This window comes from Oenanthe melanoleuca, chromosome 1A, assembly GCF_029582105.1.
Source record: "Oenanthe melanoleuca isolate GR-GAL-2019-014 chromosome 1A, OMel1.0, whole genome shotgun sequence".
Lineage (NCBI taxonomy): Eukaryota > Metazoa > Chordata > Aves > Passeriformes > Muscicapidae > Oenanthe > Oenanthe melanoleuca.
The window spans coordinates 26,181,356-26,204,794 of NC_079334.1; the positions used below are offsets into that span (position 1 = coordinate 26,181,356).

Consider the following 23,439-nt stretch of genomic DNA (forward strand, 5'->3'; position numbering starts at 1 on the left):
CTGAAAACCTTTGACATCAAATTAATATCCTTGGTATATTTTAAGAGTAAATTATCAGATATGCAGGGGTAAATAACAAACCAGATGGACTGCATGGATGCACATGCAGCACATCAAAGGACACATAAAAAGACCAAGAAAAATTTATGAGAGTATTAGTGTGTAAGGGAAGTATAAGCATGTTGCATTCATCTGTCAAACATATGGTACACCTTCTGTTTTTATTCTGTATATTCTTACATTGTCCATTCATAGAATTAGTATTTAGAATTAGAAAGATGCTGATTAAAATTTGACACCATCTAGACTGAGCTGCTTGAGAACTGAAAGTAGGCTGTGAAATATAGATAGTAACCATTAAGCAATTGCATTTTCCAGGGTAGTCAGAGTGTTGGAATGTGAAGGAGGGAGTCAGTTCCCAATTCCTAAGCCATAATGTCTGCCTTGCCTGTATGTGCACCTTTTGGTTCCACAGAGGTTTGGTCTGTGAAATCACAGGAGCCAACAGGGCTCTTCAGATGACTTAAAGGAGGATTCAAGTGTCCAAACACAGAAATGCAGTACCTTCTGAGTCCCTACAGTAACTGAGAGATCTGCATGGGCCTGAGAGTGGGACAGAGGGTGCTCAGAATTTCCATGTCCTAGTGGAGGGGGTGGTGAAGTCCAAGTGTGGTACTGCCTGGCACCCTACAGCACCTCAAATGGCAAAGTGCAGTCTAACAAATTAATTGTTCTCTCAGTGCCTACATTGGCCAGAAGACAAACTGTGAGAAGATGAGAAATGTGAGACCTGGATTACAAACACTTAACCAGTGTGAGATGGCATGCTTTGAGTAACCTGTTTGATATCTGGGGTTATACATCTAGCCATTGGAATCCATACAATAACTAGGATGTGAATATCAAGTATTAGTGCAGAAAATATAGGAAAATAAAGTAATAAAATATGTCCATGTGACAGTCTTCTGGGAAATCCTGTAATACTCTGATGCATTCACGAAAAACAAAACTCATAATTTGTTATTCTGTGATTTCAGTTTCAGATTAACACAATTCTCCAACTTGCTCATTCTCATCAGCTGTTTTATGTAGGATGAAACCAGTTGAACTGTAGGATTCCCTTTTGTCGAGGAGAGGTTTTTTTTCAGTTTTATTTATACAACAAAAAAAAAGCAGCTATTGGCTTGTGTATCATGCATTTGCTTGAAGACATTACGTATATTCTGCTGACAGCATACTGGAAGCTGCATAGGAACTTCAGAGAGGGCAAAAGTGAAAAAGATATTTCAGTAAGATCAGAAAGAGAAATGTAAATTCAAGCATACTTCTCCCCTGTCCCACAAATACCTCCAGACTTCAAGAATATTGTCAAACTTGATTAGGTGTGCTGTATCTGGTTTGATCACTGGAGCAAATAAGCAGGGATACAGCTGGTACTTCTGTATCCTACTGACTCAAAAAAGGTCCTCAGATGTCTTCCTGTTTATGCATTTAACCCAAAAACCTTATAATAGAAAATGTGTGAGCAATCCTCACAAGAAATGTTGCATCTTAAGTCTTTTAAGGGAGTCCTGCTCATTTTAAACTTTGAAGTTAAACTCATGCATACAGAATTTTCCTTTCCTTGTAAATTCCTTGGTGTTCCACTCTAGACAGTGGCCAGGTTCACTACCTGGACTAATTTGCTGGCACCTACTTTCCCCTGCTAATTACTCTACACAGGTGAATATTCTCTGTATCCCAGCAAGAGGGAAATGTCGTGTTCTTCCAGAGCCACCTCTACCCACATATCCTCAAATAACACCTGAGGCATCCTCACCCTAACACCTGTTGTACATTCATATGAGCCTGTAGGATTCTGAGGCTTTTGCTGATTTGCAGATAGGCTCTCTAAGGCAGGTGACTCCTCAAAGCTCTCATAACTTCTCTCTGGAGCTGAAGATATGGCTTTTAAGAAATCCTGGGCTACTTTTCTTCTTTCCTTGTTTTCCTGAGAGTTGGAGATAAGGACAGTAATTTTTCATTACACTTTTTCACCAGAGCAAAGTGCACTCAAGTCAGATCTTTTCCCTCAGTTTTTGTTGGGATTTTTTGTTACATTAAGATGTAATTGTTTGCATTTAAAAAAATAATTTTATTCAAAAATTATTGCAATAGTTTGTAATACATTTTTGTTTTCATCTATCTGACTGAAATTCTACGTGAAAGAAATGCTCCTAAAAACTTATGTAAAAGCAATGGATGACTGAACAAAGAAATAAATGATGAGTTTGTGATGCATAAATGTATATTACATGAAATAATGGATTTTATATGGTATATTGTAAATTGATTGAGCTGCATTCTACACTCTCAAAATGCAGTTAAGTAGCATCATAGCATCATATCCAACCATATCCAGCATCTAAAGCTCTGAATGCCCCCTGCTGTTCCTATTACATAAAATTGGAACAAACAGTAAAGAGACGAACAGTTAAATGACAATTATATTATGGGGGTGGTGGAATGCAGACTGGCAACTCTACACACAGAGAACAGTTACAGCATAACAATTATGTAAGAAGAATTCTATCACTGTTTAATGTAGGAGTCTGGGTTGACAGGTATATTTTAAATCACAAAATATGGTGACATTGCAAAAATATAAGGGTTTAACTTCATTGATGAAGATTTAAAATTACATAAATTATGAAGTGAATTAAGATAGTATGAGATCAAGATTTGTTAATTTATAATATGAAATAAAAAACTTGTGCTGTTAACAGTCAAACTACTTATATGATTATTTACATAAGGACATCTGGATAGCTAAAGCATTTATTGTGGCAACATTCATTATAAAATTGCATAATCAATAACAAATCCTAATTTATGAAAAAATGGTTAATAAATAATGGTTAAATAGTGATGGTTAACAGCCACATACAGGTAATATGTAGTATTTGAGTTTTTTCCAGGAAAAAGTGTGAATAACATCAGGGATAAATATAAATATGCATCATTAAATATGAATAAAATATATTCAAGTTATATGCATATATGGATACACAGAACATGAATTGTGAAACATATACAGGAAAAATGTGAATATTTCTGAAATTTTTATAGATTCAGTGTGCTGTAGAATTTGCCTCATAAAATTGTAATTGCCACAAACCCCACCCACATTTCTTTAAAACTATTCAACAATTCTTCTGAAATATGAAGAAAAATCATTCAGGGTGCATTCATATGATATACATACCTACATTTTAACATATTTGCTAACTTCTCCAAATCATCCAAATGAAACACAGACTTTATATACTTCCCTCAGTGATACCTCAGAGACTTGCAGAAGTTCAATTCACTTCTGAAAGAGCCTGCAAACACAATATTTTTCAAATTCTGCATTTGATTTTACCCCCCAATTAATCTGAGACTAGTGGTTGAATTTCAGAGTTTCCCTTGCAACTCTTACTATGCTTTCTGTAGAAGAAAAGTGCACATGCAACCTTTCTAATTTAAGCCAATTGCAACAATAAACTGTAAAAAAATGTTTCAAAGTAGTCAATGCTATTACATTATTTTTTTGTAGTGCTTACATAAGTAAAAGTGAATTTCAATGGGAAGTCAGTAGATTTGATTTTGATTCATGCATGCTGAGTAATTTGCAGACAAACTTCCTTTATTTTTTCAGAACTGTTAACGTCTTGGTGGAACTTCTCAGGAAGCTGTCTTCCTGATTTAATACATGAAGTAAGACCATCCTGAGGTCATTCCTTTCTCTGTCTTGCATATATTCTTTTGCCCCTTTTTTCTCTATTTAATTAATTACTTATTAAAGCCTTATTTTTATATTGTTTTTCCTCTAGTTGACTACTTTTGAGTATATTCAGCATATACATAAATGTTTCCAAAATCTCCTGTTGTTATCTCCTTCTTTAATTTGAACTTAAATTCTCATTTCATAACAGAGAAAATAGCAAAAGCTTTTCATAACAAATGTCTTGTTCACTTACTTTACATTGGGATTATGTGACAAAGAAATGGCTCAGTGATTTAGGAAGTCTCCTTTTTCAAGTTCAGCATCAAAACTTCGATAAAAAAAGGAGTTGAGTATTCTTTGGAAAGGTCTGTTAAATCACTGCTTGTGTCATTATTGCTTGTACAGTACTTGCATGGGCTTTGGGAGATTTAAAGCTTGCTTGGCAAAAAAAAAAAAAAAAAAAAAAAGACTATGCAATAAATGTCCTGAATTTACCCACATTTTAATAGTGGCTTTACCAGGGCCTATATAATATTCATGATAGCCATTCATTCTCTTGATACTTCCTGTACTTCTTCACTATCAGACTGCCAAGCTTCAATAACTGTCTCTATGATGTATTTGCTAATCTGCCCTCTAATGAATAGACCACAAGATATGTTGTACATTTTGCAGTGGCACACATCCTTAGCAGCTAAATGGTGTAGCACAGCCTGAAAATACTGATGAGATGTAGGGCTGTGAAGGCACAATTCAGTTTGCAGCCACACCAGCCTGAGTTCTGGCTGTATGTGGAAGAGAAGAGATTCAGAGAAAAGCTACAAAAGGTCAGGATTATGCCCATGAAAAGACACTTGTAACAAATAATGAAGAAAATTTTAAAAAGGTTAAAAGCTGAATCATAGAATGCTTTCCTTATTTCTGAACAAGGTCCTTTGGACCATAAGAGTAACTATGTGGCAAAAATATTCTTAATTATGGATATTAGAGACTTTTTTAATACAGTGTTTGCATAATATTGGTCTACTCCTTTTACCTTATATTTTGTATGTCTTTACTTGGTTCATATTTCTTGATCTTTCTTTTTCTAGAACCATTCAGTCATAGAATCTGTTTTGTAGTTAACTAACGTATTATGAAGTATCTGAAATTTCTACAAGGATTCTAGTCTTTTTCTTCAGCACTAGATGTATTATTTAGCACTTGGATATCAAATTTGAAGCTCTAATTACAGAATGGTAATTTGCATGCAGATATTTTATAGCAGATTACCTGCTCATTGCAATGACTGTTAACACATAAACTTTCTGCACTCCAGAAACAATTGTTTATGCTTGGAACTGAAAATACAGACAACAGCACTAAATTGTTACCAATTTCTTAGAGAGTTTTTGTCACATCTTTAAAATACTGTCTCAAAACAGAATGTGGCTTTAGAGATATGAAGACAATCTACTTTAGAATTCCTCTCCTCTCCTCTCCTCTCCTCTCCTCTCCTCTCCTCTCCTCTCCTCTCCTCTCCTCTCCTCTCCTCTCCTCTCCTCTCCTCTCCTCTCCTCTCCTCTCCTCTCCTCTCCTCTCCTCTCCTCTCCTCTCCTCTCCTCTCCTCTCCTCTCCTCTCCTCTCCTCTCCTCTCCTCTCCTCTCCTCTCCTCTCCTCTCCTCTCCTCTCCTCTCCTCTCCTCTCCTCTCCATAAACTTAGAGGGCAGTTAACAAGTTTTAATTTACTCTTTGAAAGTTAAAAATAATGTAGTCCTCTTCACCTGAATTGAATTGATTAATTTACATTTTGAAGAAGGAAGAATGTTTTATTATTAAGTTTTAATTAGGTAGTTCCTCTCAGCTCTGATAACACAATATGTACAATGCCTGTTCTAAGTGCATATATTTAGGTAATATAATTACCATGTTTGCCCAGGCTGGATTCTTCTGCTTTATGTCAGTGATACATAGCTCTTTATAATTTTGTATCAGTTTGATTGGTCATGAACAGAAATATAGCTTTTATTTTGCAAATAAAAAACCATAGAAAAAAATTCAACTATATACATCTGAAAATAATAACATTTTGTTACTTTGCTTTTGTGCACCAGGCTGTTTTAAAATGTTCTTTTCCTTTCAATATGCCTTTGTGTGAAAAGTCAGCTGGATATTGTTTATCCAGAGGGAGCAAATTCCAGTTTGCTGCTCAGAAGCAGTGACTTGGACAGTTTGATCTCCATATATCTGTCTATCAAATTTTGAGAAAAGGGCCATAGCAAATGTAATTTTTATGTTTCTTCGAAAATTTAATCAGAATCCTTTTAAGCTACAATATTGTATCATTGGCACAAGATTCAAAATAATTCAATTAGTACTTCTGTAAGTTCTTGAAAAAACCCTCAGACCTAAGCAGATATTGGACAGATAGTTACAATTATAAACATGAATTTTGTTATTTACCTCACAGAATGTCAATATAGTTATACATATAACTTCTTCCATTAACTATTTCCATTGGATATATAGATGCAGTAACTGTAGGCAAAAATTACCATAATTGTCCATTTTGTGTGCAATTATTTGATTTTTATACCTAATTGTACACAAATTCAGGCTGAAGTTGCCTGTTTATCTAGCTGTCCATAAAATATTGAAAATTTTAAAATAAATTTTAATAAACTGTGCTTGGGATAGAAGTCATTAGAGCACAAAAAGCTTTTTTCAGGTAGTTGGTAGAACATTGGAACAATGTAATGTTATGACAGTATATGTATTTTAATCTGAATTGCTCATCTGTGTAGTAAAGAAAGCCCACATGGTGATCTGAATAAAGTGCAATGATTTAAATATTTACTAATCATCAAGCCATGTCTGCCAGTGGAAACTTCTCACTTTCCTCCTGGATCTTCTCCAGCCTCTTTGTTACAGTTTAGCAGGAAACACATTCCAGTCTCAAATCTTGTGTGGTGTTGCAGACACCTCATGAGTTTGACCTCAGCATTGATTTACCTGAATGTATTGATCTGTCTCTTCGGTTTCCCAAGTTCATCTGAGTCATCTTAGATTGCCAGAACAGATGAAAATGACAGCAGTGTTGTTAAAACCACAAACCCAAGAGATGATTTCTTGGTTACCGAATTAGAAACATCATTACCAAAAAAATAGGTCTTACCTTTTCCTCCTTTCTAGTTTTTACTGTGCGACATGGATATTCTTATCCTAGCTAGTTTCGAGTAAGAGTCCAAAGCCTCATTTCTCTGAATTTCTGATTCTTTCTGTCTTTCAAAGGACAATTTTTTTTTTCTGTTTTCAGTTCTCTGTCTCCTGAACTTTCTTCAGCTGGTTCCTTGAGAAATAAAACTATGGATTCAGATTTTCACTTTTCTTCCTTTAGAATGATATTTCTATCCTTCTTTCCTGAATTTACATTAATTTTAAGTTTAATATATAGCACATTAGCTTTTTGGTTTTGCACTTTCACAACATTCATAAACTGTCGCAACATTTTATAAATAATTTATCAGAAGAGGCATTCAATGTATACACTTCTACAATTTATAGAGTCTAGTGTATTTTAAAGCTTTTCAAAATCTACATGTGATATATTAATAATATAGATGACATATAGAATTCAGAGAGCTCAATGAACTTCCTTCCTCTTTGCCTGAAGTTATTTGTCTCTCTCTGGCATTGCAAGTATACAGACAGAACTGGAAGAAAACAATTAAAAATATAATGCTTATTCTCAATATTTATTATTAAGTTTATTGAATAATGTTTTGGGAAATAGTTGGGGACATTGCTTTATAAAGTAAAAACCTGTTCAGTCCAAGCATACACATACTCACATGCCCTAAAACACATACTTACCTCTCTCAGGAGTGCTGAGAAGACCAACTACTTATGTGGTTTGCTAAGTCTTTCTATAGGTGCTCTTTTGTCTTCTTCCAAGTTTTAATTGTTTGGATAGTAGCTTTCTATAGTGATACATGAAACTAACCTTGTGCCTGATACATTTGTATTGCACAGTTTTCCTCCATAATTCCATTTCTCCGATAATAAACTGCTATGGTACAAAACCAGCAAAATCAAGAAGAGATACTTCACTGTCAGAGTATTTTTAAGTGAAGGACTCAATCATAATTTTAGGAGCAGTTGAATCAAAGAAGGTTACAGATTTTAGCATATCATGAGATACAAGGTTTTGTGGGGCATGTTGTTAAAATGGATTGGGAGCAATGTAGACGTGTAGAGAGCTCATCTGCTTGAGAGCCACAAGCTGAAGTATTAATGTGTTATTATTAAAATTTCAGTGGAGTAATTTTGAAGCATTTAACATAAATTACCATACATTATATTACAAAATCTGCCTCTCTAGTGATCTCACAGAGGCCATTTATAGAAGCTGAGCATTTCTGTTGTGGATTAAACATGAATTTCTGAAGCTTTTGGGTTTTTTTAACAGAACAATGAAAATGAAACAGCACTGCATTGTGCAGCTCAGTATGGTCATTCAGAAGTTGTTGCTGTTCTGCTAGAGGAGCTGACAGACCCCACAATAAGAAACAACAAACTGGAAACGCCTCTGGATCTGGCCGCGCTTTATGGACGTCTGCGTGTTGTAAAAATGATCATCAAAGCGTATCCAAATCTGATGAACTGTAACACAAGAAAACACACTCCTTTGCATCTTGCTGCTCGGAATGGCCACAAAGCTGTCGTACAGGTGCTTCTGGAGGCTGGAATGGATGTCAGCTGCCAAGTTAGTGTGGAATTCCTTCCTTCCTTCCTTCCTTCCTTCCTTCCTTCCTTCCTTCCTTCCTTCCTTCCTTCCTTCCTTCCTTCCTTCCTTCCTTCCTTCCTTCCTTCCTTCCTTCCTTCCTTCCTTCCTCCCTTCCTCCCTTCCTCCCTTCCTCCCTCCCTCCCTCCCTCCCTCCCTTCCTCCCTTCCTCCCTCCCTCCTTAGACTATGATTTAAATTGCATCACCTCTTACATTTTTTCCTTTAAAATACACTTGCATTTACTTTGTTGGAAATGCTGCAAGGTAATATTTAATACAGCTTTATTACAACTCAAACAGTGTGTTAGAAGGGATAACTCAAGAAATATATATATATCTTCAAAGCTGAGTGCTTTAAAGTTTTAGTGTCTTGAGACATGTAGATACACAAATCATATCAATCATTCACATAGGTGTATATAAATATATTTCCTACAGCAGTGGCTGTAAAGGTCATAAGCTGATTTTCTAAAGCTATGGCCCTTTGTGGTCACAGCAATCTAAAACAGTGTTTCACTGAAAGCTCATTTTCCTTTAATTTTTCCATTCTAAAGTCAAGTTACTAAGTAATAACAATTTTGATTTTCTGCATTTCTTGTATACACTTGTATAAACCTAAGAGAAAATTCTATTGCAATACACTCTTGCAGCTACTGACTTGAGCCTGTCAGCTGTTTATGCACAGTAAGTTATATTGATGTTAAAGGGGTAACTTTAGATAAAATAGACATAGATGTGAAGAGACACAAGGTACAGTAGCAGCAAATTTTATGTTCAATTCTTTATACAGGAAGGTGTCCATGCCTTTTAACTACAGAGGACTGGATTCTGTTATGTGTTCTGAAATGTTGCCTCAATCTTATGATTTCTCTTGATTTGATTGATGGCACTGTTTGTTGTAGTGTGGATTTAATTTTCATATATGAAGAAACTTCCTTGCTGTCTCTCTCTTTCGTTGTATAAAATATACTTTGAATTATGCTTTGTTTCAGGTTTATATCTATTTTCAGATAAAACAACCAACCAACCAAACAATTACATCTACTTTAGAGTCACATTCAGATATTCTCTACCACTTAGCAGTTGGTTAGAGCCTGCTGATACTAACACCAAAGTTGTGGGTTCAATGCTTGGATGGGCCATTCACTTAAGAGTTGGACTTGATGATGCTTCTGGGGCACTTCCAACTCAGAAAATTCTGTGAATTCCTGAACAGATCTTGCAAACTTTGACTAAACTTTGATTAAAATTTATATCCATTTTAAGCTTTAGGTGCATTGAATCAAACTCATTTATACACAAAATTCCCTTTTATGTAGAAAGATTGGACCTGGATTCCATACACTTTTATTTCTGATATTTACATGAAGTTCATGTTTTTCAGCTTTTGAGGAAAATACTGTGAAGTGGGGGGGGAAAAAAATATAAATTTTAAAAAAACAAAACAACAAAGCAAATCAGAAAATATTAGTGTATTTTAAGATTAAAAGTGGATATTGTCAAGTGCCTTCCAAAGGAAAATGTGGTAAAATTGTTTTACTACTTTTATTATCTCTTGCATGTTTTGAGTTAGTGTTGGTACTTGCTTCAAACTATTTTAAAGTGAAGTACTTTTGTGTGAATTGTCTGCTTGTGAATTTGCCACCCATCAAGCTTTCAATTTAATTTGATTTTGATTTTCTTTACTAGAAAGAGAAACACTTGCAAATGTTAATATAAGCAGCTCATTTTTTAATCTTTACTATTACTATATCTTCAGTAATTTAGAAAAGTTTAATGCTACAGCAACATAGAACTTTCAAGTGCATATTTCTGAACGTAAAATTTCTCTTTCATCTATAAAAAATGAATGATGAAAAATTCAAAAAGAAACTAATGCCTGAATTGATATTTAAGAAATAGAATAATTGGAGGAAAATAGTCTCTGTCATGGCAACTTACAAACTGATGGTTACATGAGGGGAAAATATTACACAATCCTTTTATGAAATGGATTCTTCCTCTTATGTAATCTAGATAATTTTAGCGCTACTGTGAATTCTCCTAAGCCATTTTTATCTCTAGTTATTCTAAAAATTTTTCATTGTTTTTTAAAAAATATAGTGGCTGCAAGTTATTTCAGTTTTTTAAGAAATGGAAGGTTCTTTTAGTAATCTCTTTGGCATCTAAATAAAATTATAGAACTTACTGGTTTTTAATTTATTTTTATTCTAATTGCTTTCAAATAATTTATATTCTTAGATTTTTTTTTTTATAGTTATTCAGAGGCAGGGGGATTTTTAAAAAATATTTTTGCTCTAGATTATCTTGTTCCTTCTGGTTTTGTCCTATTTGCCATAAGGAAATATAATTTATTTATTTTCTTGCTGGTATACATATTCTCTATCAATATGTTCCTTTTCATTCAGCATCTTAGCATATTGGTAATTTGGCTGTGTACCTACTGTTAACTTATTGCTTCTACAGCCTCTGAAAAATTCTGTTGATGATTACTGGCAGCTTATTAAACTGAGGAGAATACAAAACATCATCCTGTCACTTAAAACTAAACTCAACTGTTTTGTTATTAATTAAATTGATCTGCATCACTGATTGGGAAAGAACAATTTACAAAGTAAAATCTTATGTGGTAAACAATTTTGAACACATTTAAACATGTTAAATAAATTCAGTTTATCACCAGTAAAAACATGCCAGAATGTTTAGAGATGATAATAAGAGTAGCCTGTCTTGTATCACTCTGTAATTGTAAAGATGTATTTGTTTAAATGAGAGGTTTACTTTAGCCATCTTATCTTTCTCTTTTGTACTCCCTTAGCACTTTTAATCACAGCAAAAATTTGGACTAATAAAAAAAACAGCATTTAATTTTTTAATTTAATTAATCACATATTTTATTTATTTCCTAGGTCTATCCAGTATCCTTCAATCTGGAATTATTTAGGAGTGGGCAATACAAACTTGCTTTATTTCTTTATGCTGTGAAGTTTTCACTTAAATTGAAACATATGAAAAAGGTACAGGTTGAGTGATAGACTTTGGGCCTTCAGTAAATTAAGGTACTGCACAGTTCAGTATGGTTCATGTAAACAGTAGTTTAATAATTATAAATACCCTAAAATTTTGGCCCCTTCTGTTTATCCAACTTTGATCTACCCCTGTTTGCCTTCCCTGTCTGTTCCAATAGTGACAGCAATTTCCACTGCTTATCACTGGTAGTTCTGCAAAATCTGTGCCCCTTCCTTTTTGCTCTCACTCTATATGGAGAATAGTCCATGAATCAATTTGCAAAGCTACCACTCTGTCCTTCAGATTCTGTCTGAAATCCATGGCAGAACTATAGCAAATTGCCTATGAATAAGGACTAGACAAGTGACCTAATTACAAGCTCTTGCATATTTACATGATTAAAAGAAAATCTGTAGTTATTAAAACCATTGATGCTTCTCTGTGAGCCTGCAAATTGTGCAAATACTTGGGTATTCTGGTGTGCCTATTGACAATGTCCTCCTGGCCTAGCTTGCTTTATGTGACCAGCTGTGACATTGTACCTGTATTTAGTAGTAGGCAGGAGCAGGGATTGTTTTATTATATGTTTAGCACAATTTGTGCTCTAGTTCTCTGTGTGTCATATACCAGAAACTTATGCCAAAGAATCAATGTATTATCCATTGGTGCAAACTCAAGCAGACTTTATCTCACTTTGTTAATGAAAAATTGCCAGTAGTTTTTGTATTAAGTATCACTGGGAAAGACTTTCCAAATATAATGGTAGTGTTTACTTTGCCAGGAAAATATGATCCAAGGCAATGAAAGCTTCAGGAAGTAATGCAGTGAAAATTGTCTATAAATGTTAAGCTCACTTAGTGCACAAACACACTGTTATAAGTGAAAAAAGATCTAGCTAAAAGTTCTAGCACATCTTAAATAATACATAGAAATTATTTGCAGCTATATTTTTTTAATCCTTGCAATTTGTGTAAATGCTCTATTGTGCAATAAAATAAAACCATTCTGAACTTCTATCTTCAAGTAGTAAGCCACAAGTACATTTACAAAGGTAGATACATCTACTCAGCCAGTCTGAATTTCTCTTGGCCGTGTTCATCCTGAGCTTCAGCATTCCCTGTAAGTTAAAGCAGAGTTTGGTAACTGAACTGTCTGGTAACAAGGACATTTCTGCCTTCTGGATAGTTTTTGGGTCGAGGGATCTGATTCACTTGTTAGTTATTCACTATTACCGTGAAATCCTGCCTAGGGCTGTTAAGATTTGTGTCAGCATTCATCTCCATGACATCTCATGCAGGATTACATGTCTGCATCTTACAAGTGTGTTTTCTATCTCCATATTCTCAGACTGATTTTAGTTCATTTCATGGTGATGTTTCCCATTTTGTTCAAAAAATCACCTTTATAGTGTACAGATCCTTGCACTGTTTATATGATGTGCCTTTTAAATTCCTCTTTTGAACAAATTGTTCATAATATATATCCCATTTCTGGGATGTGACATTCATTACTATTGTCCGATAGCTCAGAGTTATAAAGCAGAGACTGCCCTAGAATGCAGGGCAGTGTGGAATATCTGAAGAATTTTAGGATCATGTTCTGATATGACAGGAAATATCATGGTAGAATAGACTAAGAAGCAAGAAAGTATATAAGGAAAAAAATGGCATTTAAGTTTGGATTCCTCTCCCAACTCTATGAATTACATGTGTAAAGGTGGCTTAAATTCCTGTACTCCCTTTATGCATAACAGAGCTATCTTCTGGTTCTTAAGTTGCCCCCAGATAGATTTGTTTGCATTACACATCTACAGGAAGCTTCCCTTCTTGTGTTATTTTTAATTCAATTTCTTACAAGATGTGTTCTTTCATCAAGGAAACTATTGCTTACCTTTCCTCCTGTGGGGAATTTTGATGAACAGAAAGACTGCTGCCCATGCCAATTATCATATCAGGATCTTTCTCACCCTTTAACTGGGTAATCTGAGGATAGATCCAATTTCTTGTCCTCAAAGCTGTTGATTCAGTATCCTGGAATTAATCTTTCTCAGTCTCATATCATGCCCAACTTTTGGATATCTTGAGACTCTACAACTTTCCTGGACAACCTGTACCAGTACCAGGCTTAGTTGCCTGCAAAGCAAAAAACAACAACAACAAAAAAAACTTATGTTCAAACAGAACCTATGGTTTCTTACTTTCAGTTTTTCCCCATTATCTTTTCTGTCACTGGGCATGACCAAGCCTGGCTTAGACTTCTTTATACCCTCCCTTCATATATTTGTACACATTGATGGGATCTTCTGTAAGCCTTCATTTGTCTAGGATAAACTCTCCCAGCTCTCTCTGCCTTCCTCATAGAAGAGATGCTCCAATCTCTTAATGATTTTAGTGTCTCTGTATAGTACTCCATCTCCATCTGGTGCTGGGGAGCCCAGAACTGAACAGAGCATTTTAGGTGTGGACCCACAGTAGTGAACAGAAGGGCAGCCACCTCTCTTGACCTGCTGTCAACACTCCTCAATGACAGAGAACTCTATCTTAATAGTACCAAGTCCACCCAATAGTCATGCCAGTAAGTGATCAATCCAAAGGAAATGCTGTATGACACCAAGATGACAATAGGCTTTTTTCAGATTGCTGATGTCAAGCCTCTTTCAGTAATCAGAACTGTAACTGTCAGTGACTTTTCTGAGAACTTTTCTCATTCCCAGAATTTCTGAGCTGCACATTAATCTGTGTGTACCCTTGTGGTTGCACTGTCATTGCAGAGTCATCCCACTTTGAAGTCAATTGTACTAACTGGAAATATCCTGAAGATATTGTTTGAGTAAAGGATTCTGAAACCATCTCTAAATAAATCTGAATATTTAGTCTTCTTGTTCCAAATAAATCTGGGAATGTTCAACTGGATTACTACTGAAAATGGAAATATTAGAAGTTGTTTTGAGATATGTGTTTCGTATGTATATTCTCTTACTGTGTTTCTTCTCTCTGTTATACTGTTAATATAAGTGGTATGCAGGATGTAGATGGATGTAGATTGGGCATGCTCTACTTTATACCTCAATTACTAAGCATCAGTAGGACATCCTATCTCAAGATCTCTGATTACTTTTAAATATCTTATCATTGCATTGATGTAACTCTGATGCATTCTGACACAACGAATTAATAATGAATTGCTATTCTGTTTCAGAATTTGGTTTTGTATGTGTGTGTCTTTAAGGTCTTTCTACCGTGGTAAATATGACTTGGATAAAGTATAGGAAATACAAATTCAAGCAGTAAAACCTTTAACATTTTCCACAAATAAATTTCAAAATCTAATTTACTATCAAAGAAAAAGGAGGTAAGTCAGATGCTCAGTGAGATCTAGTAGTGCTCTAGCTAATTCTAATGCTATTGGATGGAAAGTTATTCTGTTAAGATTTTTCAGTAACAACAGTATAAAATACTAAGAAAATTAGCATGTTAAGAGAGAGAGTGTGTTTTTCATAGCTGTAAATTTTACTTGAGCAAAAGTCTGCTCACAAAGAATGTTCTGACAAAAAAATCTGCAAAATCAAGTTCACAGACATCTAAGGTAGAATTTAAATGACATAAGCATAGGCATCTAAAGCTGTTGGGGGTGCCCTAGGGTATCCAAGGCATCTGTATGGGGCAGATGTGAGGCAGATCAAATGTGAACATCAACTGGCCCAGCAGCTGGACACCAGGATATCCTAGGGCATCTCTTACCATATAACTGAACTTCTAGGCTGTGATCCAGTTTCACATTAAAACATCTAATTGTAGATGTCCATGTGTAAACTGTCTGACTGCTGAAAAGCTGTGTTCCACTGATGGTGTTGACTAGATTTTTGCTGCCTGTAATAGGAGTCTAGAAATTTTACACAAATGCAGGCTTGTTAGCAGGGAGCTGTATTACATTCCTACTATATTTTCTTATAGACTAATTAATTTTATAGTAGAATTGACAGCGTTTTGGTTTTTTTGTCTTGAATAATAATTTTAAAAATCTTGTATTCTAGTATTTATTCTTGCTCATTCAGTGTTTTTTTATGTGTAGGTAAAATAGAGGGGAAAAAAAGAAATACCTATTTCCAAATGTATTCTTTACAGAAAGATTAATTGGTATTTTAAATGTCATGATATTTCTTTTCTAGACAGAAAAAGGGAGTGCCCTACATGAAGCAGCCCTATTTGGAAAGGTGGAGGTAGTACGCATTTTGCTTGAAACAGGTAAATCTGATTTACAGGAAACACTGAACAAATATCCTCAATTTTCTTAATCTGGTGTAAGTCTCTAAGTTTTGGTTATACAAATTACTTCTATCTTTATCAGCTTTTGCAAATATAATCACATGTACTTCTTGTTAACACAGTGTTCTTTTAGAGTAAGAAATTGCTATACACAGAGAACAAAGGTGATGTTCAGACTCAGGAATTCCATATATGACTCAATGTATGCCACTGTATTCTGAGAATAAATGTATTATGAGAACAAAATGGCTACATAAAATTTTGTTATTTGCTCTGAAAGGCAGCCAAGAATATTCTTTGATGTACAGACCAGAAGATTCATGTTCACATTTATTTCCTTCAGTTAGCTATTCATAGCAAACACACCATTCTGCTTGCTTCTTCATTTCCTGGATAAATTGAGTGCCTGCAAAGAAAAGAGAAAGCACTGTGTCTCTAAGAATTGCATTTGTCCTGAAAGAAAAGAAGAAAAAGGATATAAAGTCCAAACTACCCATCTACTGCATAATAAGTTTCAGAATTGTTGTAGGTAAATTACTCATCTAGACAACTCTCTTTTCAGAAAAATGGTAAGACCAATGAGAATGAAAAGCCTTAGAAATAATTTCTTGCAGACCTGTGAACTTCCATTACACTGAGAGATCTCATTGGTCTTTTTTATCAGTTCTTGTGGTGTAACTTATATATTGCAAAAGAAGATATATCCTAATCACAGCTCTTCATCTGAATCTCAACTAGTGTATCCCTGATCTCAGACCTGTTTTCAGAAAAAAAGTGCTCCTTCCAAGTTTCTTTTCTGTTGGGATGAAAAAGAAGGAGGCTGAAAGAGTTCCTCACCTGCCCTCAAAAAGGCAGAGCCTTATTATTTTCTAAAAAAGGAAGGACTGGAGAACATGACACAAATATAAGAAGTCCTTTAGACCACAGAAAAAGCCCACCTTTTTCAGATTAATACAGGTTCCAGTCTCTACCAGTATACAATTGTCAAGACAGTGGAGTAGAATCTTTACTGTGAACTCCTTCAACCCCAAATGCTCTGCACTTCTGCCACATCCCCACCTTCTGTCTTTTGTACCTAACAATCCCCTTTTTTCTAGTTCTGCTTCAAAAAGAGTCAGAAGATGTTATAAGTAGCTACTATAAAGGAAAGATGTGAGTTGATATGTCTGGTCTCTGAAAGTCAAATGCCGTTGCTAAATAGCCCAGTAATATTATGGGCTTGTTGTCAGTGAGAAAATTTTGTGTTTCTCAGAAAACAAATTGGGAAACTGTTCATTGGGTTAGGAAATTACTGTAATTGCAGCCTTTTCTGGTGAATGCTTTCAGACTGTCCTTTTAAATCCTGCTTCCTCTGTTTTTCTCTGTTTGGTGTGCTGAGAAGAATTTTGCTTTGTTTGCTAGAATATTTCATACCTTTACTTTTTATGAAAGTACTTATAAACTGAAAAAAAACTTGAGCATTCTATCATAAGGCAGAATTTCCAAGGAAGCTCCTACAAGGCAAAGGTAGAGTCATGCAGTACCATGTACAACAGGTTCTGATTCAGGGCAAGCCTCAAACTTAATCAACATTTTAAGCCAAACCATTATTTTGTTAGCAAATGGACAGTCTTTGAGGAAGTCTTGTGGCTATTCATAGTGCCTGTATACTGCACATGGATATTTCAGTCTATTCATGGCATGAATTTTGAAAATGTTGCCATGAAGTACAACTTCATTAACATAAAGATAAGAACTTTTTCAGTCTTGCAGCCAAAACACATACTGGTACCATGGACTAGAAAGTTCCCAATGGATTAAAACAGTTTGGAGAGAAATGTAGGAAAAACATTCAGAGAATTTCTCAATTTTACAAAATATCCTTTTCAGGATGCGTTTTCCTTAGGAACAATCTGCTAAAATAATCCCAAATTTGGTTACTTTATATCCCCATGATATACAGAAACCTAAAACCCAACCATGTCAGCATGTGAATGTTAGGCTACTCAAACTTTATAGAGAAATGTATCCTGTACTTCAGCTGTAATGCAATTGTAAAACCACTTGATTTCAATTTGTCAGATAGTTATAATCCAAAGCTTTTAGGGTTAAATATTCCACCACAGATCCATTTCTTTTTCAGGAATTGATACCAACATAAAGGACAGTTTGGGTAGAACGGTTTTGGATATTCTTAAAGAGCATCCATCTCAGCAGTCTCTCCAAATTGCAGCTCTTCTTCAAGGTAAGCCATATTCAATTATACATTTGTTAGATACAATAGAGAAATATTATTGTATATAGTAATTTCTACTCCTCCAGTGTTTCATTACACAAAGGAGCAGTGTTTTGATTTAAAAAGACTAGTTGAACAAAAAAGAAGTTATCCAATATCTGAATTTCAGAGTAAATCCTTTCTTTTTTTTGTGGGCCACTGACATTAGCACAGTGTGTCACTTATACTTAGTCTTTTTACATTCTTCATTACACCATAACATATTGTAATATTTCAGTTTTTTACATTCTTCATTACACCATAACATATTGTAATATTTCAGTAGCAGTCCATTAAATTGTAATGGAAACTTACAATTTAAATGCTTGATTTGTTCATAAATAGCGACTAAATGACTGAAAGATGATGACAATTTTTCAAACATTTCATTATATCTTTTTCATTTTCCTTAAACTAAAAAAAAATAATAAACCAGGCAGGATTTCTTGTTATTATAGGAGAAATAATACAATTTTTCATACATGCATTTGTTCTCATTCCCCATCTTACTTTCGTGGTGTAAGGTTGATGAAAATTCATTGTTTATTTCAATCTTTTACTCTAAAAGATAAAAGTAAATTGATGAAACATGAACTAGAACATAACTCAGTGTTAAACATAATTTCTTCTCTTTTATAGAATTTGCTCCCTGCATTTTCAGATTAGCCTTTCATTAAGTGCATTTGACAGAGGAGGTCCCTGTAGGAATCAGTGCTGCATCTTCATCTGTATTGATTATTCCCATGATTAAAGAAGCCTTTTTAATCACTTCAGTGTTGGTTCCACACATGAACTAGTTCATGCTACAGACTCCCACACAGCTGTATTTTATAAGAACATTTCCTAGAGAAAATTAGGTCATGTGGCCATACTGTGTAATTTGTTTTCTAAATAACCTCCAGACTATTTGACCAGCTTCCAGTAAGATGATGGACTGAAGATACAAAGCTCCTCTAAGTATAATGTAAATTTTGCAGGCTATACAAGAGGTTTTCCTGTAAGGAGCAGATTCATGTTAGAGCTGAACCAGTTAACAGCTTGCCTTGAGGTCTCTCTCTCTCCCTCCTTCCTATTTGCCTTTGCCTTTTCCCTCACTTCCCCCCTTCCTCCTCCCCTACTCCCACCTACACAGTTCCCTTACATATTCCCCATTTACATGAGACTTCAAAGTGACTCAATTCAGTTCATGAACTGGTAGAATACAAAATATATATTTATTACATATATGAATTAATGAGAAATAATATGAAAAATCTATAAATATACTTTCTGTAGTTTTAATTAGCTTGCCTCCTGTGTGATTCAGCTCTCAGAGTTACCTCTGTCTCAGGTAACTGACAGAAATGTACATTGAAAAGTGGGGAGGAAGAGATGTGTGGGGGACAGGGGGCTTCCCCTGGCAGCTAAAAAGGGAGTTTCTAATTTGAGTCAGACTCAAACTTCAAGCTTTAATTCCTCACAGAGCTGCAGTATGAACATACTATCATGTGGAGGAAAAGAGGGTTAATGTCATACTGGAACTTTTTCAGTGGCAGGAAAAGGGTCAGTCAGAGCTCCCACTTTGTTAGACATCCAAATCAATCATCCTTCAGGAATTAATCTACAATTCATCATAAAATCCCATCACCAACTAAACTAATTTTAATTTTACTACCTCTTTATTGTCCCATTTTCTCCTAAGTGTGATAACCTTGCAGTCTCAACCCCACTCAACTCCACTGTTTTCAAAGTAACCTTGCTTTATCAATAATATACAGCCCCCTCTCATGTGTTCCTCATGTTGATGGATCAGTACCTGCCCTCAGTCTTTACCACACACACAGGGAAAAATAAATATATTAATTTCAATCCTCTTTGTTGCTTTGGCATGCAGTCTTTTTCAAAAGTGTGCTTTGAAGTATTAAAAATGACTGCTTAATAGTTTCAGCTCTTATTAGTGTGATGAAACTGTCTTGTAATGAGCAGCTGTTTATTTTTGCTCTCTGCCTATAATCAGAAGTGATATGCAAGAATGAAAAATTATTACAAAGATGCCATTCTGACTCTTAAGAAAACCTGAGGAGCTCCTTCAGAACTCACTTGGGGAACTTTCATAGATTCTTTTTCATCAGCAAGATATTCACTGAAACTTTATCCATCAAAGTTTGAGCTGTGAGCTGAAGTTGAGAATATTAGGAGTGGCAGGATTCAGTACTAGCACTACTGACAATACAGTTGACCTACCTTTCTCTAAAAAGAAAGCTGAGTATACTCTTCACTAAAGTGTGGGTATTTATCCTATTGTAGCTAAAAAATGAGTCAAGCACTGGAATTTTTGGAATCCTGGATGTACTATAATTAAGTTTGACTTCATAATGAATTCCATGCAAAGAAAGGGCAGTTACTAAGAGAGATGTAGTGGCTTCCAAATACATTCTCATTAAAGCTGCTGTCTTCAGATGGTTGTCTAGAGCAGCTTACATGGCTCTTTCATGTAGACTTACAGGAAATAGAAATTAAATTAATGATGTCAGACAATTACTGGCCAGATATTTTAAGTTCCTTACTAATTTTGTGCTTTATGCAGACATAGTGGCATTAATTTGTTCTTTCACCTTGTTGCCAGGATAGACTAAGATTTTATTACCAAGCATTCTCATTAATTTTTACTGATTCCCCCTTGCACTGTTCTGAGTGTCACTTTACAGTTTAGAGTTTAGCTTAGTATTTGTCCCTGCCACAAAACATTAGCTTTCAAAAGATAAAGCAAAAGCTGAAAGATGCAAATGAGCAAGCTGGCAGAAATGGACAAGGAAATAATGGGACTGGTATTACTGGTTGGCCTGTTATGCAGAGGGATAAGAGAGTTGAAAGACATGTTTAGGAAAAAAAATGAGTTGGCTTTGGGGATATTTGAAGGAGATAAAAGTTCTGTGTTTAGAAGCAGTTAATGGAGGTAGTAGCAGTACTAAATCCCATGAGTTGATACTAAATCCAACAGGGCTGGTAGCCACCTGTGAATAAGTGTCCTCCCAGAATTTAAGAATTGTGGGTAGAAATTGTTCTCCCTCTTTTAAAGAATATTTAGAAAACTACTTTGTACAGTAGATTGTACCTACAGATTGTAGGTTTAAAGAAACAAGGCCTTTTGCTCATGAGGTTTCAGAAGTGTTATTAGCAGTCTTGTGATCCTTATTTTACATCTTTTCTTACTATCCTGAGAAAAAAAGCAATGGAAGTTTCTGCAAAAATATTTTTTTCTGTGTTTGCAAAGTCTGCCATCTTTTTTGAGATATTGGAACATTACCTGATTGAAGGAAAATAAATTAGATCATTTTAAAGAGCAACATGAAAAAGGCTGAGTAAGCTATACAACACCTAAATGCTTTTTCAGTGCCGGTTAATTACAGTTGGAATTAATAACAATGACACTTATGTAATTTACTTATGTGTCTTTTGTATATGTCACATCATTTTCTGTGTCTTCATTAGGTCTGAGTAGCACTGAACTCACTTAAAAATACTTAATAGGGTTTAGATTCTTAACTTACTAAGGAAGAAATAGCTGTATTTGCACTATGTACTGGAAGAATTAGGAGAATTAGGATACTGTGCCAAGCAAGGCCAGGCTGCAGGGTGCAGTGAAACAACAGCACTCAGTGCTGAAGCAGTTAACAGTACTGGCACTTAGGGCTTTTATAATTAGGCATTGGAGATAAAAGGGATGTTGCCAGGGCTAGTAGGTCTAAAATTAAACCAGCCAGCTGTGTTTTAGTTTCAGCACATGTGAACGTGACGCAGGTGCGAGCTGTACCATCTTTCAGCTCTTTCTCCACAGCCCCTCTATGCTCTCTATTACAGTCTTGCTCTTTTTCTATTTCTGGAAGCATAATTCTCGTTCTTATGAAACAAAGGAGATAGTAGATAAACAGATGAAAAATGGCATGAGCCCCAGTAAATGCTGCTGCATAGACAGGATGGAGGGAGATGCAGTGGAAAACTGTCTCCTCTCTTCTGCTGAAGCTGCTTAGGAACCTAACATTGTTTGTACCTGGTACCAAATTATTCATAAATGGAAAATTCATAAGCAGCTGCAGAACCAGGACTCCCTTCTATTTCTCCCTGCTTAAATATCTTTGGTGACATTAGCACTAGCTTTTTTTTTTTTTTTTTTTTTTTAATGTGTTCTCACTCTCCTGCTCTTTCAAGTAGATCTTCCATTCCCTTGAGTGCAGGAGGCTAGCCTCACTGGAAGGGTGGAATAGGTTTTCAGTCAAGGATTTAATTACAGCTGCGTGGGATGAAAATAATTGAGATCTCAATTCCCTTTCATTGCTTTGGGTTTGGGATTCTTTTTTGGTTGTTTTTATTGGGTTTTTTGGGTTTTTCTGGTTGGTTTGGGGATTTTTTGGTTCATTTTGGTTTTTTTTTATGAGGACTTCTCAGCTTCTTCTGTAGGCTTTTGTGCAAAGGCTGTAGATTGACTGCATTTCATGAGTTAATCTAATTACTGTTGTTGAGACTGAAAGTTTAGCTGCACCCTTACCTATCTCACAATCATAGGAGTACTTCAGTACTTGTTTCTGTTATCTACCCTGAACACATGTACAAAAGCATCTATTGACTCCAGTTTAGTCTGGGATCCAGTTAAACTTGAATCTTTTAGATATTGTCTTCTAAAGTTTAGGAGACTGAAGTGATCCAGCCTCCATCTCAGCTGGTTTGCCCTCTTAGCACACCTGGCAGTGGCAGTTACCAGTCAGTTTCCTGCTACTGCAGCTGCTGTAAAGAGAAGAATTAGGTAATGAAGCCTCAGATGGGCTTCTTCCCATGGGAACTGTTTTGGGAGGAGCTTTTTGAGAGCTCCTAGCCTGGGGCAGGACTCAATGGAGCTGCAGAATCCTCAGACAGGTTCTGGAAGAATCTTAGGGAGGACAGAAGGTTTTCTGAAGATTGTTGCCCTTCAGGAAGATGTGGAGTGAAGGAGGTGTAAGCACCCTCCTGCAGGGGTATTGGCTATAGAGGGGATTGCTTTCTGCAGAAGTTTTTATTTCTCTGATCTGGTTACTTGGAGTGTCTTCTGATTAAAAAGATGAGTGTTCATATTTTTATTATCATCAAATGTGGCCTTTTTGGTTTTTTAGAGTTTTAAAGAGGCTTTTGGTCTCCTTAGGGAAAAATTGTTCTAGGAAGCACTCTAGATGAATCTATCCCATGGCATGGCTGAAGTAGGATATAAAAACAAAAGGAAGCAGCTTATACTTAATTTAAAGGAAAATAACTATTAAAATAAGTTGTTTGGATTTTTTATTTCCCATTAAAATAAAAAGCTTTCTGAGGTGAATACAACCACTACTCTAAAAGCCAAGGTTTGTAAACAATACAAAACTCTTAACCCTACTGCATCACTGAGAAATTAGG

The 23,439-nt window shown here is 35.3% G+C and overlaps 1 protein-coding gene across 2 annotated transcripts in view; it reads left to right on the top strand.

Moving 5' to 3' along the window:
- The window catches only part of ANKS1B (ankyrin repeat and sterile alpha motif domain containing 1B), a 398,734-nt gene that overhangs the window by 49,550 nt on the left and 325,745 nt on the right, over nucleotides 1–23,439 (top strand). For both annotated transcript variants that reach the window (XM_056481972.1, XM_056481971.1), the window contains exons 4-6: nucleotides 8,196–8,492; nucleotides 15,689–15,764; nucleotides 17,908–18,009. In XM_056481972.1, coding sequence (XP_056337947.1) covers nucleotides 8,196–8,492; nucleotides 15,689–15,764; nucleotides 17,908–18,009 — 475 coding nt within the window. The remainder of the gene's footprint in view (nucleotides 1–8,195; nucleotides 8,493–15,688; nucleotides 15,765–17,907; nucleotides 18,010–23,439) is intronic.